General features: G+C 51.8%; 12 protein-coding genes and 1 non-coding gene across 13 annotated transcripts; 6 read left to right on the top strand and 7 right to left on the bottom strand.

Moving 5' to 3' along the window:
• Positions 1-784: 784 nt before the first annotated feature.
• Positions 785-2,617, top strand: V8C40DRAFT_255568 (proteasome complex subunit Rpn13 ubiquitin receptor-domain-containing protein). Its single transcript, XM_083218079.1, has 4 exons — positions 785-1,035; positions 1,099-1,168; positions 1,222-1,720; positions 1,957-2,617. Exons 1-4 carry the CDS (start codon positions 985-987, stop codon positions 2,501-2,503), a joined length of 1,167 nt encoding a protein of 388 aa, XP_083069033.1. The 5' UTR covers positions 785-984; the 3' UTR covers positions 2,504-2,617.
• Positions 2,618-2,842: 225 nt separating this feature from the next.
• Positions 2,843-4,281, top strand: V8C40DRAFT_255565 (U2 snRNP complex subunit CUS2). The gene is made up of 2 exons (XM_083218078.1): positions 2,843-3,184; positions 3,293-4,281. Exons 1-2 carry the CDS (start codon positions 2,924-2,926, stop codon positions 4,142-4,144), a joined length of 1,113 nt encoding a protein of 370 aa, XP_083069032.1. The 5' UTR covers positions 2,843-2,923; the 3' UTR covers positions 4,145-4,281.
• A 27-nt stretch (positions 4,282-4,308) lies between these two features.
• On the bottom strand, positions 4,309-6,023 carry V8C40DRAFT_110495 (uncharacterized protein). Its single transcript, XM_083210779.1, has 2 exons — positions 4,658-6,023; positions 4,309-4,562 (listed from the first exon to the last, which is right to left on the bottom strand). The coding sequence occupies exons 1-2, from the start codon at positions 5,478-5,480 to the stop codon at positions 4,474-4,476; spliced, it is 912 nt and encodes a 303-aa protein (XP_083069031.1). The 5' UTR covers positions 5,481-6,023; the 3' UTR covers positions 4,309-4,473.
• Positions 6,024-7,221: 1,198 nt separating this feature from the next.
• On the top strand, positions 7,222-10,383 carry V8C40DRAFT_255561 (DUF3405 domain-containing protein). The gene has a single exon (XM_083218077.1). It carries the CDS (start codon positions 7,596-7,598, stop codon positions 10,143-10,145), a length of 2,550 nt encoding a protein of 849 aa, XP_083069030.1. The 5' UTR covers positions 7,222-7,595; the 3' UTR covers positions 10,146-10,383.
• Positions 10,302-12,055, bottom strand: V8C40DRAFT_255560 (emp24/gp25L/p24 family/GOLD-domain-containing protein). Its single transcript, XM_083218076.1, has 3 exons — positions 11,373-12,055; positions 11,039-11,246; positions 10,302-10,952 (listed from the first exon to the last, which is right to left on the bottom strand). Exons 1-3 carry the CDS (start codon positions 11,571-11,573, stop codon positions 10,747-10,749), a joined length of 615 nt encoding a protein of 204 aa, XP_083069029.1. The 5' UTR covers positions 11,574-12,055; the 3' UTR covers positions 10,302-10,746.
• Positions 12,056-12,856: 801 nt separating this feature from the next.
• Positions 12,857-13,640, top strand: V8C40DRAFT_269917 (ADP-ribosylation factor family-domain-containing protein; the record flags this gene model as incomplete). The annotated part of the gene is made up of 4 exons (XM_083220138.1): positions 12,857-13,004; positions 13,079-13,323; positions 13,421-13,486; positions 13,548-13,640. 4 exons carry the CDS (start codon positions 12,857-12,859, stop codon positions 13,638-13,640), a joined length of 552 nt encoding a protein of 183 aa, XP_083069028.1.
• A 1,301-nt stretch (positions 13,641-14,941) lies between these two features.
• Positions 14,942-15,013, bottom strand: V8C40DRAFT_t188. Its single transcript has one exon. It is a non-coding gene; the product is annotated as a tRNA-Gln (tRNA).
• A 238-nt stretch (positions 15,014-15,251) lies between these two features.
• On the bottom strand, positions 15,252-17,634 carry V8C40DRAFT_255547 (cytidine deaminase-like protein). The gene is made up of 3 exons (XM_083218075.1): positions 17,350-17,634; positions 15,716-17,198; positions 15,252-15,626 (listed from the first exon to the last, which is right to left on the bottom strand). Exons 1-3 carry the CDS (start codon positions 17,493-17,495, stop codon positions 15,471-15,473), a joined length of 1,785 nt encoding a protein of 594 aa, XP_083069027.1. The 5' UTR covers positions 17,496-17,634; the 3' UTR covers positions 15,252-15,470.
• Positions 17,635-18,209: 575 nt separating this feature from the next.
• On the bottom strand, positions 18,210-19,666 carry V8C40DRAFT_255541 (60S ribosomal protein uL29). The gene is made up of 4 exons (XM_083218074.1): positions 19,543-19,666; positions 19,155-19,294; positions 18,846-19,071; positions 18,210-18,737 (listed from the first exon to the last, which is right to left on the bottom strand). The coding sequence occupies exons 1-4, from the start codon at positions 19,543-19,545 to the stop codon at positions 18,732-18,734; spliced, it is 375 nt and encodes a 124-aa protein (XP_083069026.1). The 5' UTR covers positions 19,546-19,666; the 3' UTR covers positions 18,210-18,731.
• A 228-nt stretch (positions 19,667-19,894) lies between these two features.
• V8C40DRAFT_255539 (vesicle transport V-SNARE protein) lies at positions 19,895-21,042 on the top strand. The gene is made up of 3 exons (XM_083218073.1): positions 19,895-20,008; positions 20,081-20,194; positions 20,261-21,042. Exons 1-3 carry the CDS (start codon positions 19,943-19,945, stop codon positions 20,762-20,764), a joined length of 684 nt encoding a protein of 227 aa, XP_083069025.1. The 5' UTR covers positions 19,895-19,942; the 3' UTR covers positions 20,765-21,042.
• On the bottom strand, positions 20,849-22,126 carry V8C40DRAFT_110175 (ATP10 protein-domain-containing protein). Its single transcript, XM_083210777.1, has 2 exons — positions 21,685-22,126; positions 20,849-21,614 (listed from the first exon to the last, which is right to left on the bottom strand). The coding sequence occupies exons 1-2, from the start codon at positions 22,059-22,061 to the stop codon at positions 20,933-20,935; spliced, it is 1,059 nt and encodes a 352-aa protein (XP_083069024.1). The 5' UTR covers positions 22,062-22,126; the 3' UTR covers positions 20,849-20,932.
• A 223-nt stretch (positions 22,127-22,349) lies between these two features.
• Positions 22,350-24,177, top strand: V8C40DRAFT_110168 (2-oxoacid dehydrogenases acyltransferase-domain-containing protein). Its single transcript, XM_083210776.1, has 2 exons — positions 22,350-22,713; positions 22,773-24,177. Exons 1-2 carry the CDS (start codon positions 22,548-22,550, stop codon positions 24,092-24,094), a joined length of 1,488 nt encoding a protein of 495 aa, XP_083069023.1. The 5' UTR covers positions 22,350-22,547; the 3' UTR covers positions 24,095-24,177.
• A 1,319-nt stretch (positions 24,178-25,496) lies between these two features.
• V8C40DRAFT_110153 (gluconokinase) lies at positions 25,497-26,712 on the bottom strand. The gene is made up of 2 exons (XM_083210775.1): positions 26,244-26,712; positions 25,497-26,163 (listed from the first exon to the last, which is right to left on the bottom strand). The coding sequence occupies exons 1-2, from the start codon at positions 26,490-26,492 to the stop codon at positions 25,720-25,722; spliced, it is 693 nt and encodes a 230-aa protein (XP_083069022.1). The 5' UTR covers positions 26,493-26,712; the 3' UTR covers positions 25,497-25,719.
• Positions 26,713-27,270: the final 558 nt, after the last annotated feature.

Raw genomic sequence — 27,270 nt, 5'->3', positions numbered from 1 at the left:
TCTTAATTGTAGATTTCTGCGTCACGACGCTAGCTGTGCAGTTCAAACACTCATTTGCCATGATATATTATTGGAGCAGTACCCTTCAACGATCATATTTATTTAAAATTTTAGACTATAAACTGATATATATATAGTACTACAGTAGATGGGCATTAAAACATGCATCGCCTTACCTTTCACCGGATCAATCCGCCGCAGTGTTGCAATTTCATTCAACAGCTGCTGTTGCAGCTAGATTGCCGATGTGCGACGTCCAGCTTAAACATCGTAGTGAATTTCATCTTGGAAGCTAAAGCAGCACACTAGTTAGCAATGCTGTTGAATACGCATGATAATGAATTTCGAGAAGAAAAAAAGTCATGGTGTAGAGTTCAGTGTTGCACAATGTGCTTGTTGTGTCGTCTTGCGGCGGGTCTTGAGTCCGCCTCCGAAACACGGACCAATGTTTTTCATCATAATGTCTCCGGGTATCGCATGCTATGGGATGAAAGAGAAATTGGGTTCTTACCTGTCGTTTGATGCTGGAAGCTTTCGTCCGAATATTAGCACTTACGCCATGAACATCTCGATCCAGCTGGCGCAAGATAACACGCGTGAGAGAAATGTCCCATCTCTCGTTGAATAGCTGTGCAGAGACTAGCTATTCACCGGATTTAGCACAAAGACTGCTTGATTGAAGAAGTCTTCGTTTGAGATAGAAGAATAGAAGGAGAAAAAAGTTGGCTGCAGCGGGTAGCTTATTTATTTGATCGACAAAAAATTGCTGCTCTATCGATATGGGATAAATATCGGCCCGAAGCCCCACTCTTGCTCCAAGCTCGACGTAAGAGCTCCTGTAGCCTACAGTAACGCCCGCCACCAAGCTGGCATAGACGGCATATGGAGTTCAGCATCAAGCAAGCCTTACCTCAATTCTGTACGGACCTCTCTTTCACAACATCAACAAAACGGTCCTAGGCATAGCTCACAGGGTGTTTCACAATGCCGATTGCACCTATAATCACATTCAAGGCCGGCCAGTGTGACGTCGACGTAAGTTACTCGCAAGACGAACGCCGTTTCATCCCACCTGGCCGCTGACATTACTCTTGCTAGACATCGTCGAAGCCATACAAGGTCACGCCACAGCCTGAACCTGGCTACATCTATCTATATTCCGAAGATGGTCAGTAACACGTGAAGCTGGCTCATGTTTGAGCAATCATTAACACGGACTAGATCTGGTGCATTTCTGCTGGCGACGACGGGACCAGCCTCTGGATGACCCCGAACTCGACCTCGTCATGGTTCCCACAGACGGTAGCTTTCTCCCATACGAATACAAGACCACCCCTCAGCCCACAGCAAAGACCAACGGCCGCATATTCGCCCTGAAATTTGCCTCTTCCTCTCAGCGCCACCTTTTCTGGATGCAGTCCAAGCCCCAGGGACGAAGTGGCGAGGCGAGCTACTTCAGCCCCCGGGATCGCAAGATCGGCGACATTGTTCACAGACTCTTGCAGGGCGAAGAGGTTAACGTGACGCGGGAGTTGGCCGCTGTGCGAAACAATAACGATCACCAAGACGACGAAGATGAAGCGATGGAGGATATCGAGGGCCACGGCCACCAGGATCACCACGCGGGGGGCAGCGGCGGTGCTGGCCCCGATGCGACGGGAGGCGATATAAGAGAGGAGGGCGAGGGCTCGAGAGAAGGCGGAGCTGATGGAGCAAGAGCGTAGGTAACCCCCCCTTATTCTTCAAGGCTGGTCACGACACGGCCCGTGCAAAGGTTGTCTGGTTCCAATCACTGGTCTCCGAGGGTCAAGAACATGTTTTTGGCATCAAAAATGAAGGCCAATTAATGTACTAAGAAACTTCCTTGTACCTTTGAACAGAGCTACGCCAAATGATATCATGATTCTACCACGTGACTGAAGCAACTCGGAGACGACGAAGCTAATTTTCTTCCAGAGCTTCGTCTTCAACCCCAGATGCAGCGGCTGCAGTAAGAAACTTTCTCGATTCCCTGAGAGGCCAATCCGGTCTTTCTGGAGGACAGCAGCAGCAACAGCAGGCAGATATTGCCTATCCTTACCTGAGCCACCTCCTACCAACATCCATCACAGTCCCCATCGTCGACACTCTCTCAGCTGAGCAGGTAGACTCACTTCTCAGCTTCTTACCACCAGCTGTCATTGTGCTCGCTAGTGACACATTCGAGCTCGACGGTAGATCAGACCCAACTGCTGATCAGATCAAGGCTGCCAACGAATCATTGTCATTGGCGCAAAAGCAGGTCTTGTTGAAGAAGGTCCTCCGAAGCCCCCAATTCCACCAAGCCTTGGGAACGTTGACAATGGCTCTTCGAGACGGCGGTTTGCCCAGCGTTGCCGACGCGCTCAACGTAAAGGTTGAGAATGACGGGTATTTGCAACCTGGAATTCCCATGGGTGGTGGCTATGCGGTCAAGGCATTCATTGATGGCGTCAAGAAGACTGTCAAGGACAGTAAACAGTAATTGCTGGCTGATGCGTTTTACGTCTCATGATATCAAGTAGAGGGCATTGATGCTCATTGGTATATTTACAGTTCTCTATCAAGGAAGTGAAATAATTTGTACCGATTTAATCCGTCTTCTAATTTTGCCTCTCACATGTTCTTGATGACAGATATTTGTTTGTAAAAATGACTGTACTCGAAAGTTTATTCCATGAGAGTTCCTGGATGCAGGTACAGCCTGGTGAAGACTGCTAGCAGTGGGGCTATTGGTGGGTTGCAGCGCGCTAGGCTATTGATAGATGCGGTGGGCACCCAATTTACAGCGGCATCTTGAATTCATTGTCTGCCTGTTGAATTCCTTACATGTATCCATTCCAGAAATCATGACCCGGTAAAAACATCTCCTTCTCGCACCTCACTTCTCTTCAAAACACACGCGATGGATCTACCTTTCCCAACCGACGTACAGGAATTCGACAGCGATGAACGCATATCTTTCTCCAAGCTAGATAATAAGTTCATCGCGGTCCATGACGATGGAACCGAATTCGAATTCGATGCCGACCTGAAGAAATGGATTCCGACGGAAGAGGAGCCATTGGACGACGATTTAGACGATCTTAGAGAATACAGCGGAACCCCCGCAGATGACGATACATCAAATAAGAAAAGGAAGCAAGGAGTAGAAAATGGAGATGCGGTAAGTTGGAATCGATCCCGTCCTGTCATGTGCTTGCCCGCAGCATCATGGCGCAACTCCAGCGAGCGGCTGTTCTCGCAGAATACTAACGACGTATGCCTCAAATAGAACGCCGAAGCCCCCAGACCTGCGCGTCCAAGCAAGAAGCAAAAGCCTCCACCACAACCGAAGCAGAACACAGCCGTCTACGTGACCGGCCTCCCCGCCGATGCCACGGTCGACGAAGTTCACGACCTGTTCTCTCGCAAAGCCGGCGTCATTGCTGAGGAGATTGACAGCGGAGCGCCGCGAATCAAGATGTACAATGACGACAAAGGCAACTTCAAAGGCGATGCACTCATCGTATTTTTCAAGCCTCAGAGCGTCGACATGGCCATCATGCTGCTGGACGACACCAATTTTAGATTTCTGCCCAGTGGCACGACCGAAGGAAGGATTCGAGTCCAAGCCGCTGATTCAAGCTACAAAAAGACCCAATACGACCAGGAGGGGGGTGCTCGCGAGGCAAGCAATGGCAATGGCCAGAAGAGACAAAGGAACGAAAGAGATCGACAGAAAATCATCAAGAAGACACAGAAGCTTGACGCTAAGCTTGCTGACTGGGATGACGATGATCCATACGCGTCATTGGTGCCATCTAGCTCGAAGCGGGACAAGACTGTGATCCTACGGCACATGTTCACTCTTCAAGAGCTGGAGGAGGATCCTGCTGCGTTATTGGAAATCAAGGAAGACATCAGAGACGAGTGCTCCAAACTTGGCGCCGTCACCAGTGTGGTTCTATACGATTTAGAGCCTGATGGCGTGGTATCTGTCAAATTCAAGACGACCGAGTCTGCAGCTGCGTGCATCAAGCTCATGAATGGACGAAGCTTTGGCGGCAGCACTGTCGAAGCATCACTGTCGGTGGGCGAGAAATTCAAGAAGTCGCAGAACGAAGCCAACGAGGACTCAGATTAGAGGGGGAAACAATGGGAAGAGATGCAATTGCTATTTTCTCTCTTTCCTAGATTTTATCATTTTGTAAATTGCATTGATGGCTACTTATAAAGTAGTATTGACTGATACCCTTATAAACTTACAATTTTCACCCATGATTGTCTGCCCGTCCAAGCCACAAACTTGCTACCCATGATTCAGTCCTCATATCGTTGCTAAAGGTTTCATGCTATATGCCATACAAAAATGGATAATAAAAAAGATAAACGCCGTTCGCTACAAAAGACCCTAAAAAGAATAAATTCCCATTTCAAAGGAGGTTAGATCCCTGGGGAGAGGTAGTAGAAGGTTCATTTGCCGTTGATATCGACGTCTTCGGCAAGGGTGTACCAAATAGCAGCGTTGATGATCTTGCCCACGATTTCAAGTTCCATGTCATCTGCAGATACTGTTAGCATCATTTAATACAGGAAAACTGGAGCCTTAAAGAACAAATATCGTCTGAAAGCCTTAAAAATGCTACAAAATTCTTACCTCTCGGTGCATAAACCATGACAAAGTCCTGAGACACGGGCATCTGGATGAATCTGTTCTTCCACGCCAACGGATGCCTCTGTCCCCAACCCTTTTGCAAGATTTCCTTGATGTCATTCGGGTGGAGACACATGTGCATGGAGTGATCGGAATCGTGGACGTGGGCAATTTCGCCCTGACAGTTGGTCTGCAGCGGATGTCTCGCAAAGAGGGCCAGGCCATGCTTCTCCAGACATGAGCGCTCAGTGCCAAACTTGTGTGGGTTCTTCGCACTCAGCCTCTCCATGGCCCGGCGGAGGGCGATGTAGCACTGCCGGGAGCCGTGTTGGTCGAGCTGTCGCTGGGGTGCGATGCCAGCTACAACAGGTCGAGGGCCAGCACGGTAAGGGAGATGTTTCCCAGCCAGCACGCCCGTCTTGGGGTCGCGGCTTGGATCGGGCAATGGGGCTGTGAAGGGGTCGCGTAAGGTGAGCATACGCAGGTAGGTGATCCGGATATATCCCTGGATAGTCGACGGGGTGCCTCCGGGCCCGAGGTTGAGGAAGTTGTGGTAGTCATTGTGGACGAGCAAGGCGACGGGGATGAGGCACACGACTGCCTCGGCCAGATATGAGTCCAGGAAATGGATGGCGAGTACAACGCCCAAGGAGACGATGAATACGGCGGTGCCGTCTAGTGTGATGGAGATGGGCTTTTGTTGGACAACGCAGGAAGCTTTCAACAAGTCCACCTCATCAACGGAGTGAACTGAGGATCGTTCGTCGACATCAGGAATCAGAGACAGAGACGTTATTGTCTCGGTTGGAGCAATTGACATGGACATGACGGGCAACGTAGGGAGAGCAAGTATTGGTAGGTAGAGAGACGATACGGCCACAGATCAGTTTTAAGCCACTAGCATAAGCCAGCTACGATACGCAACTGGTCTAAGTAGGCGGTTGACACATGTGATGGAGTCGCGGACGACTTATATGGCCCGTACTCGTACGAGGTGTGAAGAGGAAGAGGCAGGGTCTAGGTCAGGGGGACGTCCGGCGGTCGGCGGCAAAGGAATCAGTGGCGGCTGGATTGCCTGGGATGTTTTTCCTTCGAGTATTGATTGATTGCATTCAATTGGGTCTTGTCCGGGTGGTGAGGAGTTTGCCGGACCCAAAAGAGGAGAGAGCCAATGGCTTGAACCGGTTAAGTTATCGAGGGCCTGGTGATGGTGGCTGAGGGTTTGAGTGAGGGTTTCTGCATCATATCACGTTCCACGAGGTAAGGGACTGGAGCCGTCTTCGCTGATCCTTGATCCAGCAGATCACGAGGAGGATGACTGTATTTAGCCTTATGACGTTGGGCTGATGTCGGTTGGAGAAGCGATGCGTTCAAGCTTTCACCCATTGCTCCAAACTAGAGAACGCTAGGCGGTTTACATGGTGGCGGGCAAGCTTCTTAGCGACGAGCCGATATTCGAGGTTTTCTGGAGCATTCGTGTTGCTCACTAACATCAATATTAACACGGATAAGAGAGTATCACTTGTTCTGAAGAGGGCGTGAAACAGGTGGCCACCCCCCTTTTTCCGTGTTGCGTTCCGTCTGTGACACAAGGTCTAGCCTCGCCCGCACTCGAGGTGGGCAAAAAGAACAGCAAACACAGTTCCAAAATAGCTTGTTAAGATCTCACGCCGAAGAGCCCCGACGAGCTTGTGGCGCAATACTCCGCATTGGCAGCACGCCCGGAAGACCGACCCGACGGCTGGGGGCCTGCTTTTCCCATGTCGTGTTGGCAAGTTCCGGGGTCATGCGTACTTGGAAACGAAGCACTTGTTGTAAACGCTGGACTGCCTATTGGCCCAAGTAGACTTTGACTGCCTGGCTAGTACGGTAGGTAGGGATAATGTATGTAGGGGGCCGTTGCTCACCGATAGATGGACCGGAGTATTACTCGTGCTTTCTTTTGTGCGATGCCTCCTCCATGGACTCGCTTCAGAGGTTCCGCTGAGCCGGTCTCCAGCTCCAGGCCTCAACTGGAGAGCCGCATAAGAGCCACCCAGTTCGCCCCCTTGGGTGAATTATTGGGTTGGCGCCGATTTAGGAAATCGTTACGGATAATGGGTAATCGGAACCTTGATGAGCTCCGTACTTGTACATGAGCGGATGCACTGGCATCTCCGCACTGAGACCTCACGAAGATGCAGGGTAGCACTGCATCGTCCCTAGGCTGAGGGCTAGCAATGTTTAAAAAGTGCGAGTAATACCCCGTGGTTCGGTTGAAATCCGACAGGTTTGCTCTTTGGAGATCTGGATGGATGGCTAATAGAAAAGCTGTTTTATAACAGGGAACAGAACACGAATAACACTATCTGAATCTGATCTGATGGTCTGAGCAGCCGCTGTCAGTGATATAATCCCGGCGCTTCTTGTTTTTAGGCTGGATATGAAAGTTGTCGCTGGTTTGAGGGCTCTCTGCCCAACCAATTGTGAGGCTTAGGCGCTATCGGGGCGTTGCCCAGCAACCCACCGCAGCCAATCCCACCACTATCGTTCATCCCTGTTGCTGCCAAGCTCAGCTCAGCGTGACATGGGCCGCGACGACTTTGTTGCCATTTTCCTCCCGAAAACCTCAACGTGGGGGCTGTTATCTCTCATGCCTTCCACCATTTCCTCTTGATTTCGCGAATTGGTGATCGCGCAAGTGTAGTCGGCTGCCGTTTTTTTGGTGTCTCATTTGGCTGAAGACTGGCGTTTGAATCGCTTGTTTACAGGGCTGACGCAGACCGCATCGTTCCTCAACACTGCACAAGCCGCCCTGCAGTGCGAACTCGCCTAAAGTGGAAATAAGAGAAAAGAAAGAAATTGAAAACATTGATTGGTGGTATGAACCACCATTGGGGATTCTTCATTCCAGCTTCATGCCGCTAATTTCGACTCTTCGCAGCATAGACGTCGATCTTCCATGCGGCTCTCAAATCCGTTGCGGCGGTCCCGCGAAACGCGGCTGCCCATGTACCAGAATCCCAATTCGCCTGCAAAAGAACGCTCCTCCAACGATGGCTACTACTCCTCCTCAGACGGTGATTCAGAATCATCATTTTCAGGTCCATCCTCAGACGGGTCAAGAAACGTATCCGAGTCATATCCTGTGCGACCACTGCTAGTCCAGAAGAGGAACCAGAGACCTACCTCTCAGCGACCGGGTGGTTTCTACCCTTATAGACTGCCGCCGCGAGTTATCCGCTATGTATTTCTTGCGATAACCGGGCTGATAATCCTCATGATTATCAGCTTGGTACGGGCAAGCCAGCTTGAGAACTGGAAGGTTGCCAACGGCCAAGTCAACAGTCGACCGGCGCCTCCCCCTCTGTGGGAGAAATTTCCGTTTCTGGAGAGGTATTATGGCGGCATACGCACTTTGGTGCCCTTTGAGGAGAACAAGCCCGAGTACCCCAAGTCCAACGAGCACACACCATCGAGTCCGGCATCGCCCGCCCAGACCGCTTCAAATGACAAGGTAGAGGGTCGTGAGGCTGGATTCCCTACCAGTCACTCGTGGGAAGATTACGCTGGACGAAGTAACGAGACTGGTATTAAGGAGTGCTTCCTGGATGCCGCTGGCAAAATTCGCCCACCTCCGCTTCGTTATTACAACGGTCGGCCCAGCGGCTTCCCGCTGCATGTCACCGGCTCTTACGAAGTCCTTAAACTACCCGAAGAGGTTTGCTTTGAGCGCTATGGAAAATTTGGCCCTTATGGGTTTGGATATTCGACGCGCACTGGTGGTTTAGGTACCGGAGAGAACAGCGAAAATGAAGGCGCAGATTCGGTTTGGGGATCCGGTTCTCGTGTAGACTATCGCGAGGTTAACTGGGCGGAAATTCAACAGCGCTGCTTCCAGGCTAATGCTGGTCGATACAAAGAGTTGCCGGCAAAGACACCTTCCCCTCAAGGCTTTTATATCAGCAACCCCAAAGGGACAAAGGTCCAAGCTCGTGACTCTGAGCAGAAAGACGACGGCAAGGCGAAGACTGCTGCTGAATCCGGTAAGGAGGGCACTTCTACAACTGAGGTGGCCAAGCAATCACGAACCGCCATTGTTGTCAGATGCTGGGATGAGTATCTATTCCGAGAAGATGATTACGCCAACCTTCGATCCATGATTTCCGAGCTTTCATTAGCTTCCGGAGGCCGATACGACGTTCACCTACTAGTTCAGGTGAAGAACGATGCCAAGCATCCTGTTTGGGCTGACCACGAGATCTACGAGCAGAGGATTCGAGACTCCATTCCAAAGGAATTTCAGGGTCTGGTTACTCTTTGGACTGAAACGCAGATGCTCTCCCTGTATCAGGGCATCTATGATTCGTTCAGCCGAGGCCCCGAACTCCCGGTTCATGGAGCGTATCGCGGACTCACTATGGCCATGCAGCACTTTGCATACCTGCACCCTGAGTACGATTATTTGTGGCAGTGGGAGATGGATATCCGTTATACAGGACACTATTATGATCTGCTATCCAAGCTCGAAAACTGGTCCAAGGCTCAGCCGCGGAAAGGACTGTGGGAACGGAACTCGCGATATTATTTCCCCAACGCTCACGGTACCTGGGAAGACTTTTCACAGATGTCCCGCGTACAGAGCGAAATGGGAACCCCTGGAGCCGATAATGTTTGGAAGAACGTGCCCGGCGTTGACGGCCAGCCCCCAGAGGCGGCCACAAAGAAGAAGATTAAGACTGTTTGGGGCCCTATCCGTCCTTCTGATGAAAACGACTGGTTTGAGCATGAAAAAGATCCCGTCCCACCGTCTTCGTATGATACCGACCACTACCAATGGGGAGTCGGCGAGGAAGCGGACTTGATTACTCTGAACCCCATCTTCGACCCAGAGGGCACCACATGGGGCCTGAAGGATGACATTACGGGCTACAACCGCTCAATTCCTTTCCCTCCTCGGCGCGCCAGCATCATCACCACGTCTCGAATGTCAAGGCGCCTTCTCATGACGATGCACAGGATGACGGCACACAAGAAGCAATTCGCCTTCCCCGAGATGTGGCCCGCGACGGTTGCTCTTCAGCACGGTTACAAGGCTGTTTACGCACCACACCCTGTATATATAGACCGCAGCTGGCCTCTCGATTACATGGTCCAGACATTCAATGGTGGCCGTGATGGAGCCACTGGCGGATCAAGGACTAGTCTCTTCGGCGACAGAGAACACAACCTCAGGGGATTGACCTGGTTCTATAACTCTGGCTTCGGGCCCAACTTGTATAAACGCTGGTTGGGTTTGAAGGTAAACAACGACGGTGGAGAAGAGTTTGAGAAGACAGAGGATAAGAGCCGAGCTGGTTCTGGAGTCGGTGCCATGACCGGAGGCGAGGGTCGCATGTGCCTCCCTCCTATGCTTCTCCATCCCGTTAAGGAGGTGGAAATACCCATTGAGGCTCCTCCACAAGAGGAAGAGGCGGCGAATGAAGTGCCCGAATCAGACCCAGAGGCCTGATCGCCCCGAGTGCAGCTGATTTTGCTAATGCGGTTTTCTTTTTTTGGGGGGCGACTTATTGAGTATTAGGCGTCGTTGTTTGTTGGATATTCTTTTTCCTTTTTCTTTCTTTAGACCATTGGGTATATGACATGAAAGTCGTGATGATAGAGATACCCATGTAATATGATGGGATGTATAATCCGTACGATACTATATACTCTTCCATTAGAGCTGGGAGATGATGAATTGAATGCTGTACATATTGATTGTTTTCTGTCTAACAACTCGTGGATCCTCCCGCCACTCCTCTCTTTGCGCAATGTGGTGGTATATTGTCAGGAAAAAATGACTAGGCTTAACGAGAAGAGCTTCTCTTTGTATTGTAATTTCTCATGCGAACATAAAACCATTATTTTTATGCCCTTGAACTTCCACTTTTTGTTTCGATGCGATATCGTCCCCTGTTGCCCAGAACAAGGTGTTCCTCTCCACCCTAATACTCAGAATCCCCCCCTTTTATGCCAATTGAATGTGCAATTGCCCGCCAGATGTTTTCTTCCTAGCGTAGACGAAGCATGCAAAGACTATTCTCCCAAAAGCCGTCTTGCGGAGGCGAAACTCAGACCACTCGCTTGACCTCGAAGAAGCGACGCAGCCACCAGACCTGGAAGAGGGATTCACCAATGACGATGCCGATGACGAAGAGGTTCCACCACTTGACTCGGGAGTTTGTGCTCTCGGCGGTGTTGCGGTGGGTGCGTTCGCGGACGACGATGTACTGCTGCTCGTCCTTGATCTGGGCAAGGAGATCGGATAGACGTCGGACTGAAGTTGTAAAAGAAGAGAAGGATATAACGTCAGTGACAACTTTCAAGCAGCTATTTGGCATTGTAGGGAGAGCTTTCATGTACCTTCAGACTCGAGAGGATCGCTGGGGCTGTCTGCTTCGTTGACATATACGATGCCGTGGACGTTGAAGGAGACCTCCTTGGTGTTGGCGACCCAGTGCTGGTTGCCGAAGCAGTAGGTGTATTTGCCGTCGTGGATGGCCGTGAAGGAGTGATCGCCGTTGGAAACTGTCCTCTCGTTGATCTGGTACTCGCCTATGGGGTTCATGATCTGTCCAAATGACATGTATTAGCTGACAAGAAAGCTCATTCCCCCTTCTGCCTTGTAGGCATCCATTTATTTTTGCAAAACCGGGTGAGATTGAGCCGAAACAAAACACGGGGAGCTGAGTCATACCCAGAAGTCAATGTCGAGGTTGCCTGCACTGCCAAACTCGCGGTCGCCGACCTGGAAGGTGACAGTCATCTTGTCGTCCTTGTGGAGGCTCTCGTGGAAGCACTCGATGCCACGGGCCGGCAGCACGATGTTGTGCGCCACCACAGCCTGGAAGGCCATGGCGGCGGCGAGGAACGTCCTCGCAGCTGAAAGGAGATGCATGTTCGAGGCTGCAGGGAGTTTTTTGCTTGGGCTGGAGAGAGAGAATTGGCTGGTGGGAGGCTGGAGATCTGGTAGCTCTGCTCTGCTCTCTGCTATCACCAGTTTGGGGTCGCGAATCGAATTGACCACCTTGGCCTACTAACAATTCCAACCCACTCTGCCGCCCTTGAACAAAACACGTCCCGCAGTCCTGGCTACAGGGCTCGCAGGCCCGCGGTTTTACCGACAAGGCCTCAGGGGCACGAGAGGATCGAGATACAGCCACGATACTTTGGCGAGAGATGACGAATAGTGGGCCGGGCGGGTGGAGGCTAGGCGTTCTGGGGCCGGGATGGATGTACCTTGCGAGTACCGTTTGGGCGCGATAAGGCTCGAGGCGGCGCGGGCTGGTAGAGGCGAATCTGGGCAGCAACGTGCGGGCGGTACCCTGTACATGCCTGTCTTGTCGCAGAGCCAGCACACTCTCCAGCGGTACAGTAACGAGTACAGGTGGCCTCGTACAGTGAGCCGCCTATCGCACTGCAGTGCCCAGTCAACAACGCCTGGCACCCCTTGCCCCTCTCCCTACTAAAAGCCTTAGTCGCTTGCGCCCCCCCAAAAGACCAGCCAGGCAAATCCGGTTCCCTTTCTCCCATCCCACTCCGATCTTCCAGCAGTCTCACCGACACAAAACCTTACGAAGACACGACCCTTTCGCTTCGTCCTCTCGTGTGCCCAACGCGAACGCCCCCAGGTGAGTCCCGAGCGTGTTCTCGAGTCCTCTGTTCTTCTTCCGTCTCTCTCAGCCTTGTGGCCTGCGCTGCCTGAATGCATTCGCTCTTTTCCTTCGCTCTCCTCCTCCAGGGGGGACGCTAGCCGGAGAAGACAGCTCAGCGAAAAGCAAAAATGCGGCAGCCTGCTCTGGCACCATCCCATGCCCATCGCGGGCTTCATCCATGCCCATGCCCCGGATACTGTGTCCTCAAGCATCTCGCGAGCAACGCATCTCTGGCTCTCGACGAGATAAATAGCCTCCTTCTGGGGCCCTTGTGGTCGCTGGAGAGTTGGCCAGTCAATTGCGTGGCCTGCTCTGCACTACCCCAAATCCTGTTCACGCCATCGTCGCTCCATTTACATCTTTTGCACACCACCTGAGAAAAATAATAAAATTCGCCTCACACTGCTTTTTTTCTCCGTTTCGACTTGGCTTTGCCTGCTTACACGTAGCATCAAACAGGACCCTTTTTTTCTCTTCTATTCACATATTCGACGTTTGTTAGGCCGCGTCGCCGCCAGTCGCAATCATGGGTCTCGCCTTTTCTAAGATTTTCGACAAGCTGTGGGGGAAGAAGGAGATGAGAATTCTCATGGTCGGTCTCGATGCCGCCGGTAAAACCACCATTCTGTACAAGCTGAAGCTTGGTGAAATCGTCACCACCATCCCCACTATTGGTACGGAAACTCCTCCATCCCGCACTCCGGTCGCCGCTCCTAGTGTCCTCTAACCTAACACCCCGCTTGATTAGGCTTCAACGTCGAGACTGTTGAGTACAAGAACATCCAGTTCACCGTGTGGGATGTCGGTGGTCAGGACAAGATCCGTCCTCTGTGGAGACACTACTTCCAGAACACCCAGGGCATCATCTTCGTCGTCGACAGCAACGATCGGGATCGTATCGTCGAGGCCCGAGAGGAACTTCAGCGTATGCTGAACGAGGATGAGCTGCGAGATGCCATCCTGCTCGTCTTCGCCAACAAGCAGGATCTGCCCGTATGTCATCCCTTTACTTCTTGATCTGGCTTGAATAGCCATGCTCCATCACTACTATGCTATGGCAACGGAAATACTGACTTTGAATCTTTGATAGAACGCCATGAACGCTGCCGAGATCACCGACAAGCTCGGCCTTCACAGCCTGAGACAACGCGCCTGGGTAAGTAGATTATCTCTAGAGAAGGCAATCGTCCAACCCGCTAATTTACCTGCCCCTACAGTACATCCAGTCGACTTGTGCCACATCCGGAGATGGTCTGTACGAGGGTCTCGAATGGCTCGCCACCACTCTCCGAAAGGCTGGTCACCAGTAAACAGACTACCCCAGGACCCTCTACCGGTAGAGCCTCCCGCTCTCCATCCCGCTTCCCTACCGCAAACTCTCGCAAAGTTCTTGCCAAGCTCGAGAATTCGGTTGTAATTTGCAAAGTTATATCGATCATACCAATCAAAATTAATCCATAAATTGTGCAACTCATTTTTTTCTTTTTTTCACAGTGCATTGCACCCATGCGCTCTCACATGCCGCCTGTCGTGAGCCTGTTGATATACATACCCTAACCATGTGTCTGAATTGGAGGGGGAGGATCTAGCTCTTGGAAAAGAAGGTTGTGTGGGCGTGTCTAGAAGAATTTCGTTTGGAATTCGTTTCAAAGGGAAAAACTAGAGCTGTGGATGACTGGGCTGATCATTGCCACTTACGCATCGCAGCCACTCTCGAGCGCTCAAATAACTTGGAACGGAAAAAGGAATACTTACAAAAAAAGAAGAAAAGAAAGAAGAAAAAGGAAGTGGCAAGATTGACAAAACCCGGGAGAGGAAAGTTTGGGGGAGATGCGAGGGGGGGCTCCTTGTTGTAATGACTGGTGCCTTGGGCTCATGCTTTGATGACGGTTGTGTCTGTTTTTTCATTGTCTCTCATGTCGTCGTCTCATTGCGCTAGATTGGCGGAGTTGGGTTGTTCGTTGAAAGGCCTCCCGGCTGGGAATGATCGTAGCGGAATTGAACGGATGGGTGTGAGGGAACAGGATTATCCGTGTTTCTACGCTTTTACTCTTTATTTTTATTTTATTCATTCTTCTCTTTATCTGGCTTTCTTTTTGTATTTTGATGATGTGAAATGGGTGAATGAATGTGTGGCATTGCCACGTCTTTTGGCAGGGAAGGGAAATGAGGCTCTGTCATGAAGCAGATTGATTATATGACTGATAGCTGGAGGGATGAATGCGCAATTGTATGCAGTTTGGAAACATGATAATTCAATGTTACACACGTATTTCCATCGATGAATTTGACTACTGTTTTCTCAGTCTTCTGATTGTATTCAATGATTTGTTTCCGCATCTATTCTTACATCTTTGCTGACGAGTCATTCTCGGCCGAGGCAAGTTCATCGAGCACGTGTACGAATTCAGCCTCGACCCAAATTGCGCAGCACAGTAATCTTTGCCTTGCTGCAACAAGAATAGAAAAAAAAAGGGTAAGAGTTTGCTGAATAAGATGCTACTATAAAAAGCTGCGTGATCTCCAAAAAAAAAAAAAAAAATCGTAATCTCTTGAAAGAAAAAGCACTTGGCGTAATATTCAAAAAGAAAAAGAATTTTGGGCAAAAAATAGGTTCCAGAGGGAGTCGAACCCTCGCTGGCGGAATCAGAATCCGCAGTCATAACCGTTAGACCATGGAACCGTTTTGAAGCGGTTAGCCGCTTCCCATGGTTGGTTGTTTAGTGCGTTGGCTAATTGCTCTTATAGACTATTACTGTTTAGTCTGCAGAACACGAAAATGTTCTTGCTTTATTTTCTTGGTAATGGCAGATTTGAGGGTTTGATCATTTTATAGTACAACAATACTACTGAGTGCCCGGTGGAGTACCTTTAATACATTGGCTGAGCATTAAAGAGACAGACGTCGAAGGGACACCTCCACTTGGTCTTGAGAGGTTGATGATGGACTTTGGCATAAAGGCGACGTATTATAGCAAGAAACGCCGCTATTAAAAAAAAAGTTTGAACTACATCTAGGTATTTTGTAAAAAGTTTTGATCGCTCCATTATCTTTCTTTCCTTTTTGTTTGATATATATCTTTTCCCTCCCCTCTCTTACAATTCTTTGCTTCTCTCAATTTTACATTTTTCCAATCCGTTTAGTGGTGGAACAGACGCGTGTTCTGCTGGACAAAGGTTACGCCCAGCTTCTCGGCCGTCTCAAAGACAGCGCCGTCGTTTTGGCTGCCGCTGGGGGCGGCGATGTACTTGACGCCTGAGCGAGCAGCTCGGAAGACGTTGTCAATGAAAGGGAACTGTAGCATGGCGTTGGTTAACTTCGTGACCGTGAAGAAGAAGATGATGAAGGGAGCTTCTGTAACATGGAAAAGGGGGTAAAACTTACAAAGGCGTCACTGGAGACACAGACGTTGCTGAGCTGCTTCATCCAAGCCTCACGCTCCTCAGGGGTAAAAGGAGGAGGAATCTGCTCGAAAACAGCCTCGAAAGCCTCCCTCTCAGCGCCGTCCTTGGGGAGCTGGCCACTGACGAGAAGGTCGATGGCGTTGCTCTTGTCGGGTCGCTTGGTGCCCTTCTTCCACTTGATGCCGAGAACACGCTCGTGGAAGCGCATCCACCAGTTGTCGGCCTTGTCACCCGCCAGACGGGTGCAGTGAATGCGGGACTGCTGACCGGCGCCGAGGCCGATGACCTGGCCGTTGACAGCGTAGCAGACGGAGTTGCTCTGGGTGTATTTAAGGGTGATGGTGGCAACGGTGAGGTCACGGGCAGCGCTCTCGGGGAGGGCGCCAGCATCTTTGGGAGTGATGATGGTAGTGAAGGACTTGGGAGAGATCTCGGCGTCGTTGCGGTGCTGCTGGAGGGTGACACCGTAGACGGTGCGGGTCTCGATGGGGCCGGGAGTGTAGTCGGGGTCGATCTGGAGGACAAGGTACTTGCCTCCCTTCTTCTTCTTGAGGATCTCCAGAGCGGCATCCTCGTAGCCAGGGGCAATGACACCGTCAGAAACCTCCTTGGAGATGATGCTGGCGGTGGGAACGTCGACAATGTCGCTCAGGGCGATGACGTCGCCGAAGCTGCTCATGCGGTCGGCACCACGAGCACGGGCATAAGCCTGGGCAAGGGGCGAGCTGTCGATGCCCTCAATGTCGTTGACAAAGTAGACCTTCTTCTCCTCGGGAGTGAGGGGCAGTCCGATGGCGGCGCCAGCAGGAGAAACATGCTTGAAGCTGGCAGCAGCGGGCTTGCCCAGTGCCTCCTTGAGCTCCTTGACGAGGGGCCAGGCGTTGAGGGAGTCGAGGAGGTTGATGTATCCAGGAGAGCCGCTCAGGACCTTAAAGGGAAGCTGCTGGTTGGCGGTATAAGCCGAGGCGGGCTTCTGGTGGGGGTTGGCACCGTATCGGAGGGCCATGTGCTGGTCTCCTGAACCGGCGTACTCCTTGCGGAAGAACTCTGAGATGGCGGCATCATAGTCGGCAGTGTGCTCAAAGGCCTTGAGAGCATAGCGGTTGCGGCTAGAGTCGCTGATCTCGCCCTTCTCAAGCTCGCTCAAGAAGCCAGCGTAGTCGTTGGGGTCGCTGAGGATGGTGACCCTCTTGTGGTTCTTGGCAGCAGCGCGGATGAGCGTCACGCCGCCAATATCAATCTCCTCGACGGCCTCGGGGATGCTGACGTTGACCTTGGCAACAGTATCCTTGAAGGGGTACAGGTTGCAGATGACGTAGTCAACCTTATTGATGTTCTGGTCTGCAAGGTCCTTCTCGTCGGATTCGAGGTTGCGAGCGAGAATACCAGCGTGGACAGCAGGGTGCAGAGTCTTGACACGGCCAGCAAGCATCTCTGGCGCCTTGGTGATGGCGCTGACGTCCCTACACGCCGTGGCGCATTAGTTTTCTTGTCTCTTGTCTGGCCCTCGACAGCTTCCTCCCGGTCGCGTGTCCATGTCTCAACCACAATTGACAGCTCTTTCTTTTCTTTTTCCATTTCCATACCCAGCATGAGAATTAGGATGATTCATACTCAACGGGGAATCCAGACTCGCGGATCATGCGAGCTGTGCCGCCAGATGCCAGAATCCGGACATTCTGCTGGGCGAGACCCTTAGCTAGGTCCAGCAGGCCGGTCTTGTCGTAGACGGAGACGATGGCAATCTTCTGGCTAGACATGATGGCGGGCGACTATGCTTCTGCACAATTGAATGAAAAGTGAGAAGATTGGAGAGATGAGTCAAAGCAAAAGAGAAAGAGAAAATATTCAATTTTCTCCCCTTTAGTCTCTTATACGAAAAATTCCAAGAGCCGATGTCGTCGGTTGCGGAAGGGAAAGAAAAAAAATGTTGGCGGGGTAGCAGCGCAGGTCCTGTAGTGGGGTGTTGAGGGGAATGATTTGCGCTTTGGCGTTGTAATAGTGACGACGTAGCGGCTTGATTGGACGCTGCCGGGAGCTGTGAGGCACTTAATTAGAGCACGAGCAGCAGATAGTGGATTGGGAGAGAGGAAGAAAAAAATTGAAAGAAAAAAATTGCCAGGGGCCAACGGAAAGACGGCTACCACATGTGATAGGAGAAGAATAGGTGGGATGTTTGTGCATTTGTTGAGTCTTGTGAAACTTTTTCTTTATCTTTTCTTTTTGCTTGAAGCGATGTATAATCCATGATCTACTAATGTTTTGTTGCTTTCTACTTTAATTCATAACGTTCAGTCGTATCTTTCAACCTGAATCATGAGATGTTGATAGCAATGTTGGGAAAGCTTTTCATCTTACCTAGCCGCTTTGATAATTGCGTGGTTTGTTTCTCAGCGCTAAGAGCTCCCCTTTGGTGCGGGAACCGAACGTATGTGATCCTTTGGAAGCTATTTTGGGATGTGTTAATATGAGGACACTGATATGACAAGTTTATAAGAGTAATAGCTGGTGTGCTTGTGGCTCGTTCATTGATATATCAACATCTTGTCCAATTCAAAATCGAGAGCCTCTGATCACAACAGACACCAAGGAAACAACACTAGGCACTCCAATTTGAACCGAGTAATTTCTGTTTAGTGTCACGACTTTTAAGCTGAGAGAGCATCACGCTTTGGCACGCCATCACCGGGACCGAAGGATATATATTCTTCGAAATCAGTCGAATTAGAGCCTGAACACCGCTTGTGCCTCAAGTATTTTTGATCGTGACCTCATTTTTTTTGTTGGTATAGACTGCCGACCTAGCAAGCCCATCCGGGACGCCTCCCGTCCCAGACCGAGGCCCAAACCGGGAAATAAGTACAAGTCAGACCGGATTTCCCCTGAGCCATGCGATGCAATTGTAACCCTTCTGTTCAAGTGGAAAAAGCATGCTGCGCCTCAATGCCCCATTCTACCCTGACGTCCCTTCGCAATCCAAAGCAAAATTAAAACATTTAGGCCTGTGATGGTGTAAGTTAGCAAAGGTTTCTCGATAATCCTCCCATGGGTCCCCTGTCCGTAGAGAAGACATGTCCATGTGCTCCAGACAACTCTCATGATTGTCGTACCTTGATGGCGAACTTGCGCTGGGGGAAGTGAGTGTTGCGCTTCTTGGTCTTCTCCAGAACACGGGCCTTGTCCTCAGGTGATAATCGGCGGCGGATGGCACGGGTCTGCTTGGGGCGGAGGTCGAGAGGCAGGTACTTGCTCTTCTTGTAGAAGAGGCGGAGCTGGTTGCGCTGAGTGGCGTTGGTGACGGTCAAGACACGAGCGATGGACTTTCGCAGGTCGTGGCTGTAATTGGAAGCGTTAGTCGCAACAGTTCGTTCATGGCCCGCTGTTGGGTTTTCGAATGGAAAGGGTCCGTCAATCCTTACATCTTGTTCAGCTTGGAGCCGGAGGAGGCAACCTTCTGGATGCGGAGCTGGCCGAGTTCAGCCTTGAGCTCAGAGAGCTGCTTGGCCAACTCCTCCTTGTTCTTGCCCCAGAGCTGGGCAGTCTTGACTTTTCCCGACGACTAACACACAGAGAATCAGCAACCCCATTTCCCTGACGCATTGTAGAAATTGCAAGAGCGAAGAGTTGACGGCGAAATGACGAGGTGATTGGGGATATTTTTCGACGGCTTCGTTGGTGTAATATCTCGGACGACAGCGCAGTAAAATTCGACATCGGGGGGGTAAGAGGCTGGCATAAAGGGAGACGTGGTCTAGGGGCCTAAAGAGGACATGTTCATCACTGGGAGCAGCGACCGTATCTACTCACCATCTTGAGAGTCTGATGTGATTTGCGAGAGTTGCGTTAGTAAAAGTCTTCCTCGACCGTGACCCGTCCGTTTGTCGCGATGGCTCGTAACTCTCAAAAGAATTTAGTCGAGGGTTTGCCGAGTCGGTGAAAAATTGCCCTAGGGTTTGGCTGAGAGTGCACCAGAATGAAAGACACTGTAATTTTTCATTGGTCAATGAATTATGGGGCGCTAGTGGGTAGCGAAGGCTCATCACGTGCATAGTCTCGTGCCCGGTGTTGTCGCACTAGCGTGGGCGGTGGGAGATTCTGCCGCCTCCTTCAGACGGAGACGGCGTCAGACAATGCCGTGGCTCGGGCGTTGTCCCATATCGTCATCAGAAGCACCCTGAATTCGAACTTGTCGCCCAGATTGGAAGCCATGGCCACATCAGGAAGCGGAGGCTGGGCTCAGCTACGCCAGCAAGCCCGATCATTGGAGAACCAGGTGAGATAATCAGTTTTACGTATTTATTCTTGACTTGCGAGCTGGCCTACTGACGATGCCGCGGCTTGCTAGACGGAGAGTCTGTTTCATACCTTTTCCCAGTTCTCGACTGGATCCAACATCCCACCTAAGCCATCAGCGGAGGAGCGTGACATAGAAGCAAGATTGGAGGATGTATTAGACAAGGTACGTTCGCCGACTTGTGCAATGGCAAAGCAGTGCGAGCTCTGGTAGCTAAACAAGCAATTGCAGCGCGACAATGTCATCGCCCAGCTCGCCCGACTCCTGGATTCTGAAGCATCCCTCAACACATCCGCGCTCAAGCAAAACAACCTATCCCTGCTCCGAGAGAAGCTTGCCTCTCATCGCCGCGACCTGACCCGTCTCAAGTCTACACTGCAGCAAGCTCGCAATCGCGCCAACCTCCTCAGCAACGTGCAGTCCGATATTGACGAGTACCGCGCGAACAACCCGGAAGCTGCCGAGGCCGATTACATGTTGGACGAGCGTAATCGCATCGACAGAAGTAATGATGCGACAGATAGCGTCCTCAGCCAGGCATACGCTATTAACGAAAGCTTTATTATTCAGAGAGAGACCTTAGCGAGCATCAACCGGAGAATAACCATGGCTGCCAGCAAAGTGCCAGGCATCAACTCAATAATTGGACGTATAAGTACCAGGAAGAGGAGAGATGGAATCATTATGGGAACTTTTATTGCGCTGTGCTTTATCGTCTTCTTTTGGTTCAGGTAAAGGGGCCATCATACATTCACCGGTGCTGCACATGTCGTTTGGCGTTAAGGGGGGTATATCAGCGGTTCTTGTCTACTTGTACAATATGGCAGGATCCATAAAACATATCTAATCTCTTTGTCGTTTTTAATAATACAGGCGCAGGATTTTTGGAGAGATGTCAAACCTCTAGTCCGAACCCTTTGTTTTTTCCAGGTGAGGCTTGCCAGGCAGCTTCTCTCGCGCGGCTGCGGGCAGTAAGGCCTCCTTCTTAATATCATCAACAAGCTTTCCCAGCCCCTTGGCCAGACTCTCCAACTCATCCGGGTGACCTGATCCGCTTCCAGCCCATCGTATCCTGCAGTGGTGATCAACCAGATATGTATAGCCGACCTTGCTGTTGAGTAGGCCTATTGATTCTCGGATCTCGTCGGTAATGCCCCTCTGCACGAGAAAGTACTTGTCCCAATTCTTCTCTCCAAATCTCTTGCGCAGCCCTCCCATGAAAAGTTTCACCAGTAGAGCCTTGCCATTATTATCCTCGTAATTGATTCTGACGAGCTGTGCTTCATCGCCTCTGGACTCCAGCACCTGGTGGAGTAGCGGATTGGCTTCCTTTGATATAAAGCTTTCGACCTGTCGCTCGGCCCACTGGCTGCTGAAGATGGACACGACGGATGCTCTACCGGAGAGGAGGGGGGTGGTATCGCGAGGAGATTTATCGTTCTTGACGAGTGTTTGACCGTAGAGGTTGGGGAAGAAGAGGGAGAGCTCGGCTTTGAAGAGGCGGGGCGGCGCAATGAAAGACTTGCCCTCGTGGTATTGCAGGTTACCCCAATCGCGAAAATATGGTCTTGATATCTTGGCAGTCCTAAATTGATCACCTCATGTTAGCAAACCTTGAGAACTGCACAGCTTTGGATGGTGTTGGGCTCTCATACAGCTCCTTGCGCCTCTGCAGATGCTTATCATAGTTGACAAAGTCCTCCTTGCGCTGCTGCATAGAGCGGCTGTCGATGCCCGTGTTTTCGCCCGGCAGAGGAGGCAGCGCCATGCCAATTGGCCGGGGCAGCGGCTTTGGTGTGAAGCCGCCCTCGACTCGTTTCCCGTAGCTTCGCGGCGCCTCAATCGGCGTTCCGGCGACGGTCGCCTTGGGGTCCATCGAGGCGCCCGCGGCCGGCTTCTCTGCCCTCGCGGCCAGCGCTGCGGAGGCGGTAAATGCGCGCCATTGGCAGCGACTGCATGAGGCGGCAGCAGATCTCGTACTTGAAAGGAGGAGGCCGCTGAGGGCCAGCTCCAGCGTCCGTGGCGATGGCATGGCCGCCTAGAAAGAGAGTGACAGCCTTGGGGGTCCCTTGTCGCGAATGACGCCCAAAAAAATTTGGCCTCAAAGCTGCAGAGCTCCATCCACTTTACGGCCCCGGAGGCACTGGCTTACGGCTCCGGGGGTCGCAATTCGGCAGCGCTAGAACTTTGGTGCATCCATTGGATGTTTACAGTGGCTCCAGCACTGCTAGGCGCAAAAGCAGCTTAGCGCCCACGCCTTTGCGCTTTGCCCAGCAAAACTCCCCCAGCTGTTGCTAATCCAGACGTCTGGAGCCATCAACAGTCAGCACCCCAGATTCGGCTATCCGCGGGGGCTTTCAACAGCGTCAACCGCAATGCCGACTGAAGCCACGGCTGGCCTGGAGTATCCCGGTTTAGAGTCGGCGAAAGGAAGCGATTCTCCCCTTGTTTAAAACTCAACATCCTCTCCTCTCGGTCTTGCAACCACCGTGCCGCTCAATTGGACCATCCGGACATCATGTTTCTGCAGCGAGGATCAAGAGTGCTGAGACGGCAGTGGGGGGCTTCCAAGGCCATGGGCAAGATGGCCCTGGGAAACACAACGCCTGCGGCCCCCCGGTGGTTCTCGGAGTCGAGGAGGTTATATGCCGTCAAGCCGGTGTTGCTGGCTGACATCGGCGAAGGTGAGTCTTGAATCCGACTATGGCGAGCAAGAGCGGCGATGCTGACGTTGATGGGCCAGGCATTGTCGAGTGTGAGGTTATCCAGTGGTTCGTCGAGCCCGGCGCGCACGTCGAGGAATTCTCTCCTCTATGTGAGGTCCAGAGCGACAAGGCGTCTGTAGAAATCACAAGCCGCTTCTCCGGCGTTGTCAAGAAGCTTTACTACGAGACGGGCGAGATGGCCAAGGTGGGAAAGCCGTTTGTCGACATCGACATCCAAGGCGGGGCCGAAGCCGACGACGCCGGCGCGCCCAAGGCGGCCGAACCCAGCAAGGACGGAGCTTCATCTTCAACACCAGTACCCGAGCCGAAGTCGCAGCAGACTGAAGCTATTGCGCCGGCACAGGGACAGAGCAGCCAAGCTCCCAAGGCCAAGGGCAAGGCCGCGGCACTGGCGACACCGGCGGTGCGACATCTGTCCAAGGAGCTCAAGATTGATATCCTCGACATCGACGGCACGGGCAAGGATGGCAGGGTCCTGAAAGAGGATATTTACAAGTTTGTGCAGCAGAGGGATGCCAGCGCCAGTGCATCAGCTGCTTCACAATCCGCATCTACACTGCCGCAGCAGCAGCTACCACAGACTCCTAGCTACCAGCCTGGCGTGCAGACAGAGACTAGAGTCCAGCTCACCAACACACAGCAGCAAATGTTCAAGACCATGACGCGGTCACTCAACATCCCCCATTTCCTCTACTCGGACGAGGTCGACTTCACAGACCTCGTCCACCTCCGTTCCCGCCTCAACAAGGTTCTCTCCCAGACGCCGGCCGCCCCTGGCCAGGTCACCAAACTCTCCTACCTCCCCTTCATCATCAAGGCCGTCTCCATGGCGCTGTACCAGTTCCCCATCCTCAACTCACGGGTCGACATTGATCCCGCCACCAACAAGCCCTCCCTCATCATGCGCTCACAACACAACATCGGCGTAGCCATGGACACCCCCTCAGGCCTGCTCGTGCCCGTCATCAAGGACGTCGGCTCCCTCAACATCCTATCCATCGCCGCCGAGCTCTCGCGCCTGCAAGGGCTCGCGGTCCAGGGCAAGCTTACGCCCGCCGACTTCTCAGGCGGCACCATCACCGTCTCCAACATTGGCAACATTGGCGGCACGTACCTCAGCCCCGTCATCGTCGAGCGCGAGGTGGCCATCCTGGGCATCGGCCGCATGCGCACCGTCCCGGCTTTTGACGAGAACGACAACGTAGTCAAGAAGCACGTGTGCAACTTCTCTTGGAGCGCCGATCACCGTGTCGTCGATGGAGCGACCATGGCTCGGGCCGCTGAAGTGATTCGCCGCGTGGCGGAGGAGCCGGACGTCATGGTCATGCATCTGAGGTAACAAATTTATATTAGAGGAAACATGAATAGAGAGAGACAGACGTGTAAAGACCTTAGATTACGGTTGATGTGTCATGCTGAGACTGGTTCGCTTTTTTTGAAAAACTTGTTCGGTATAAGTATATAGTATAGTATCTATTTTCCTTGTTTGGCATACAAAAAGAGAATGTCACTTACACCACCACCACAGCCTACTGCTGCATATGTAGTTGCAGATCCCGCTTCCCATCTACACCACCCCCAAAAGAGCATAAACATGTACAGTAACAATGCAATACAAGGCAGTACACGATGCATCCCAAAAGAATCAAGCCACAAAAAACATAAGCTGCTGCACCTTGAAAGCCCGGTCCTCGCGTTCGCAGACATGCCCCAAGAGATGCAACATGACGCCATATGGCTGAACCCGCTTCCCGCTTCCGAACATCTGCATTCCCTCCCCTGGGGGGACGCATCCCGGCCTGAAACATGCACAAGATCAAATTAAGAAGGGAAAGAAAAAAAAGACACAAAACAAACAAGGAGGCTCTCAGCTGATGCGCTCCCCCGGCCCCGTGACCGGTTTCCCTGCAGGGCCCGGCGCTGGTCTGTCTCGTCACCTAGCGACCGGATGACGGGTGACGGTGACGGGAGCTGCATCTAATGGATTACTTGGTGACGGGAGCTGCATCGATGGATTACTTTCCCGCTGCTGGCGCCCAACGCCCTCCTCCAACGACCTGGGGCTGCATTAGCGGCGGTGATGAGGATTTCTCTATTCGGAAGAAGCCTCTCATGTAAGGCGTCCAAAGATTGTGCGGGAATCCTTTCACTTTTCTGGCCTTCATGCTCCATACCGAGACTTGACTATCCCTTACCCGGATTTCGTTTGTGGGGTTGAAGCAGTGGCCAAGCCTTGGAGAAACATGAAGTTTGAAGTTAAAAGCAAAAAAGCAGTAATACGAATCACAATGGGTAAAATCACGAAGCCAGTAGCACGCACCACGTCCTCGCTTATGTGTAGCACAATTCTCATCAAATTCATTTGTTCGCCTATTATACCACTCTGTCCACTAGGGAATGATGCTATCCAGCCCATCCCCTCCCCCTTTGCCCGCAAAAGGAAAATGAAAGAGAGAAAAAAGAAACACCTGTATAATATTCCTCCTTGTGCGACCCAGTCGCTGCTGATTGTCAGATAATTTCATGCCCAACTTTGTCCAACAGCTTCCCTTCCCCCCCGTTGCCGGCTGACCGAGCTTGTTAGTCTCGGCTCTGTTGAGTCCCAACTCCACATCCGATGAACCAGTAATCCCTGCGCCAACATGAAAATGCCCAAAGCCAAAAAAGAAATTATGCAAAAATTTGGTGCCATTGCTGGCCCGTCCTCCAGAGTCCGCAGCTGATGTACTAAAGCAAATCTAAAACGAGAAAAAAAAAAAAAAAAAAAATAGTGAAACCAGAAACAAGAAATCATATTGCTCCGATGTCGCATATCCGCATAACCGCCAGAGGTCATGATTTTTTCAGGAACAAAGATAGGAAAACAATCCGATATGACGGGCAGTGACCCGGATGCTGAGTGAGGTTATTCGACGGCGGGCCTCCGGGTCCGTAACAAGCCCATCATTGTTAAACGAGGACACTCTATTGGCTGTCGTGGTCGCTCTCCATGGTCATAATGGCCCTAGCAAGAGCATCCTGCTGCACCTCGGCCAGGGTTCGGCTTACATCGATGGTGATGACATCTGTTTCGTTTTGAGAAGGTCGCTCCAGGATATCGAACTGGCTGTGCACCATGTTGGCGCCCATGTAGTGGTTCTGGCGCTTGGTGACTCGCTGCAGCAGCAGCTCCTCAGAGGCATCGAGGTAGATGAAGTGGATGAGCAGGCGGTGGTCGTAGTACGCAGCAACGCGGATGACGTCTCGGTACTTTCGCTTCAGCGCAGAGCAGGTCATGACGACGCCCATCTGGCCCTCGCTGATTAGGCGCATGGACTCATCGCGAAGGGCCGTCAGCCAGTCCCAGCGGTCCGCATCGGTCAGAGGAATGCCGTTCCTCATCTTTTCGACATTGGCCGGGGTGTGAAACTGCCAGCATGGTTAGCACGCTTGTCAGCGTCGTACAGGAAATTGTCAGCATCACGAATGCCAAGAGGGCAAATGCGTACCGAATCGCCTTCAATGTAAGGCATGTTGAGGGCGTTTGCCATATACTCAGCAACGCTGCTCTTGCCACATCCTGCAGGGCCGGTAACGAGCCAGATGTGCGTGTGTTCGCCGGCCTGTCCGGCAACGTTGACCGGAGTCTCCGTCTTGAGAGATGTGCTGGTGGCGGTAGCCTGGATGGATGGCAGAGCAGCTGCAGATGGTGATTTTTGTCCCTGGGGAACTGTATATGTGGTATCGATGGACATCATCGTGGCGAGTAGAAACGGGAAATCTGCCTTTAAAAAGATGAAAGAAAAGAATGAAATAGCAATTCCGGTCTAAAAGGCAAAAAGGTTGTGTGTGTGAGCCGACTGAGATGAGTAGAGATGGCCGAGATAGTTTATAGATAGAGTTTGGCGAGGAGACAAACAACACGGCGAACTGAATGTTGGATGTTTGCGGAATCCCAAGTTGGTGCAGCGTAGAGTCTTAAAGGGGCTAAAGGCAGATGAATGATGATCGTAGTGTGAGGTGGGAAAGAGCGAGTACTTGTAGTGTACTAAAGCAATAACCGACGTATGGAAGCTTTTCAAACTTTTATGGATAAAAGAACCTTGACGAGAGAGCTTCGTTCAAGGCTGACCCTGAGGAGGCGAGCAGCTAGCTATTAATACTACTAGGGGCTACTCCATCGAGAAGCAAGTGCTTGGATGTACGTACTCCCGGATGGATCCAAGTCTGGTAATCTCATACAACAAGGAAGCCCCTTGGTTCTCAGACAACAAGTCAAGGCAATGGTGAGTCGGTATTATGGGGTACACCGGACCGGCAGGACAAAGTACAGGTGCGGGTACGGGTACAGGTACAGGTACAACGACACGAGGGAAAGGGAGGGCAAGGAACATGGAAATGGCCGGGAGGGGAGGCAAGAGGCAGAGCCCAAACCGCAGCGCCGGTTTTCTGGTGGGCATCAGGAAAAGTCTCTTCCCAACGGTGACACAATACTGGGGTCATTACGAGCGCCGGCCTCGAGACTCTGGGGAGTGG

The sequence above is a fragment of the Trichoderma camerunense genome (genome assembly GCF_050948025.1).
Source record: "Trichoderma camerunense strain CBS 138272 chromosome Unknown V8C40scaffold_20, whole genome shotgun sequence".
Taxonomy (NCBI): domain Eukaryota; kingdom Fungi; phylum Ascomycota; class Sordariomycetes; order Hypocreales; family Hypocreaceae; genus Trichoderma; species Trichoderma camerunense.
Note: the sequence above shows the minus strand (reverse complement) of the source record. Positions and strands in the feature narration are given on the sequence as shown.

What these genes read in the sequence shown, in the direction of transcription:
- V8C40DRAFT_255568 (XM_083218079.1), top strand. Translation starts at nt 985, where the DNA reads ATGCCGATTGCACCTATAATCACATTCAAGGCCGGCCAGTGTGACGTC. An exon ending in CCGGCCAGTGTGACGTCGAC is followed by an intron (nt 1,036 to 1,098) that starts GTAAGTTACTCG and finishes TACTCTTGCTAG; the next exon opens with ACATCGTCGAAGCCATACAA. An exon ending in CTATCTATATTCCGAAGATG is followed by an intron (nt 1,169 to 1,221) that starts GTCAGTAACACG and finishes AACACGGACTAG; the next exon opens with ATCTGGTGCATTTCTGCTGG.
- V8C40DRAFT_255565 (XM_083218078.1), top strand. Translation starts at nt 2,924, where the DNA reads ATGGATCTACCTTTCCCAACCGACGTACAGGAATTCGACAGCGATGAA. An exon ending in GAGTAGAAAATGGAGATGCG is followed by an intron (nt 3,185 to 3,292) that starts GTAAGTTGGAAT and finishes TGCCTCAAATAG; the next exon opens with AACGCCGAAGCCCCCAGACC.
- V8C40DRAFT_110495 (XM_083210779.1), bottom strand. Translation starts at nt 5,480, where the DNA reads ATGTCCATGTCAATTGCTCCAACCGAGACAATAACGTCTCTGTCTCTG. An exon ending in CATGGTTTATGCACCGAGAG is followed by an intron (nt 4,563 to 4,657) that starts GTAAGAATTTTG and finishes CAGTATCTGCAG; the next exon opens with ATGACATGGAACTTGAAATC.
- V8C40DRAFT_255561 (XM_083218077.1), top strand. Translation starts at nt 7,596, where the DNA reads ATGCGGCTCTCAAATCCGTTGCGGCGGTCCCGCGAAACGCGGCTGCCC.
- V8C40DRAFT_255560 (XM_083218076.1), bottom strand. Translation starts at nt 11,573, where the DNA reads ATGCATCTCCTTTCAGCTGCGAGGACGTTCCTCGCCGCCGCCATGGCC. An exon ending in ACCTCGACATTGACTTCTGG is followed by an intron (nt 11,247 to 11,372) that starts GTATGACTCAGC and finishes TCATTTGGACAG; the next exon opens with ATCATGAACCCCATAGGCGA. An exon ending in CGATCCTCTCGAGTCTGAAG is followed by an intron (nt 10,953 to 11,038) that starts GTACATGAAAGC and finishes TTACAACTTCAG; the next exon opens with TCCGACGTCTATCCGATCTC.
- V8C40DRAFT_255547 (XM_083218075.1), bottom strand. Translation starts at nt 17,495, where the DNA reads ATGTCTAGCCAGAAGATTGCCATCGTCTCCGTCTACGACAAGACCGGC. An exon ending in GAGTCTGGATTCCCCGTTGA is followed by an intron (nt 17,199 to 17,349) that starts GTATGAATCATC and finishes CACGGCGTGTAG; the next exon opens with GGACGTCAGCGCCATCACCA. An exon ending in GTGTCTCCAGTGACGCCTTT is followed by an intron (nt 15,627 to 15,715) that starts GTAAGTTTTACC and finishes GCCATGCTACAG; the next exon opens with TTCCCTTTCATTGACAACGT.
- V8C40DRAFT_255541 (XM_083218074.1), bottom strand. An exon ending in GGCTCCAAGCTGAACAAGAT is followed by an intron (nt 19,072 to 19,154) that starts GTAAGGATTGAC and finishes TTCCAATTACAG; the next exon opens with CCACGACCTGCGAAAGTCCA.
- V8C40DRAFT_255539 (XM_083218073.1), top strand. Translation starts at nt 19,943, where the DNA reads ATGGCCACATCAGGAAGCGGAGGCTGGGCTCAGCTACGCCAGCAAGCC. An exon ending in CCCGATCATTGGAGAACCAG is followed by an intron (nt 20,009 to 20,080) that starts GTGAGATAATCA and finishes GCGGCTTGCTAG; the next exon opens with ACGGAGAGTCTGTTTCATAC. An exon ending in TGGAGGATGTATTAGACAAG is followed by an intron (nt 20,195 to 20,260) that starts GTACGTTCGCCG and finishes AAGCAATTGCAG; the next exon opens with CGCGACAATGTCATCGCCCA.
- V8C40DRAFT_110175 (XM_083210777.1), bottom strand. Translation starts at nt 22,061, where the DNA reads ATGCCATCGCCACGGACGCTGGAGCTGGCCCTCAGCGGCCTCCTCCTT. An exon ending in CTGCAGAGGCGCAAGGAGCT is followed by an intron (nt 21,615 to 21,684) that starts GTATGAGAGCCC and finishes TGATCAATTTAG; the next exon opens with GACTGCCAAGATATCAAGAC.
- V8C40DRAFT_110168 (XM_083210776.1), top strand. Translation starts at nt 22,548, where the DNA reads ATGTTTCTGCAGCGAGGATCAAGAGTGCTGAGACGGCAGTGGGGGGCT. An exon ending in GCTGGCTGACATCGGCGAAG is followed by an intron (nt 22,714 to 22,772) that starts GTGAGTCTTGAA and finishes TTGATGGGCCAG; the next exon opens with GCATTGTCGAGTGTGAGGTT.
- V8C40DRAFT_110153 (XM_083210775.1), bottom strand. Translation starts at nt 26,492, where the DNA reads ATGATGTCCATCGATACCACATATACAGTTCCCCAGGGACAAAAATCA. An exon ending in CTTACATTGAAGGCGATTCG is followed by an intron (nt 26,164 to 26,243) that starts GTACGCATTTGC and finishes CCATGCTGGCAG; the next exon opens with TTTCACACCCCGGCCAATGT.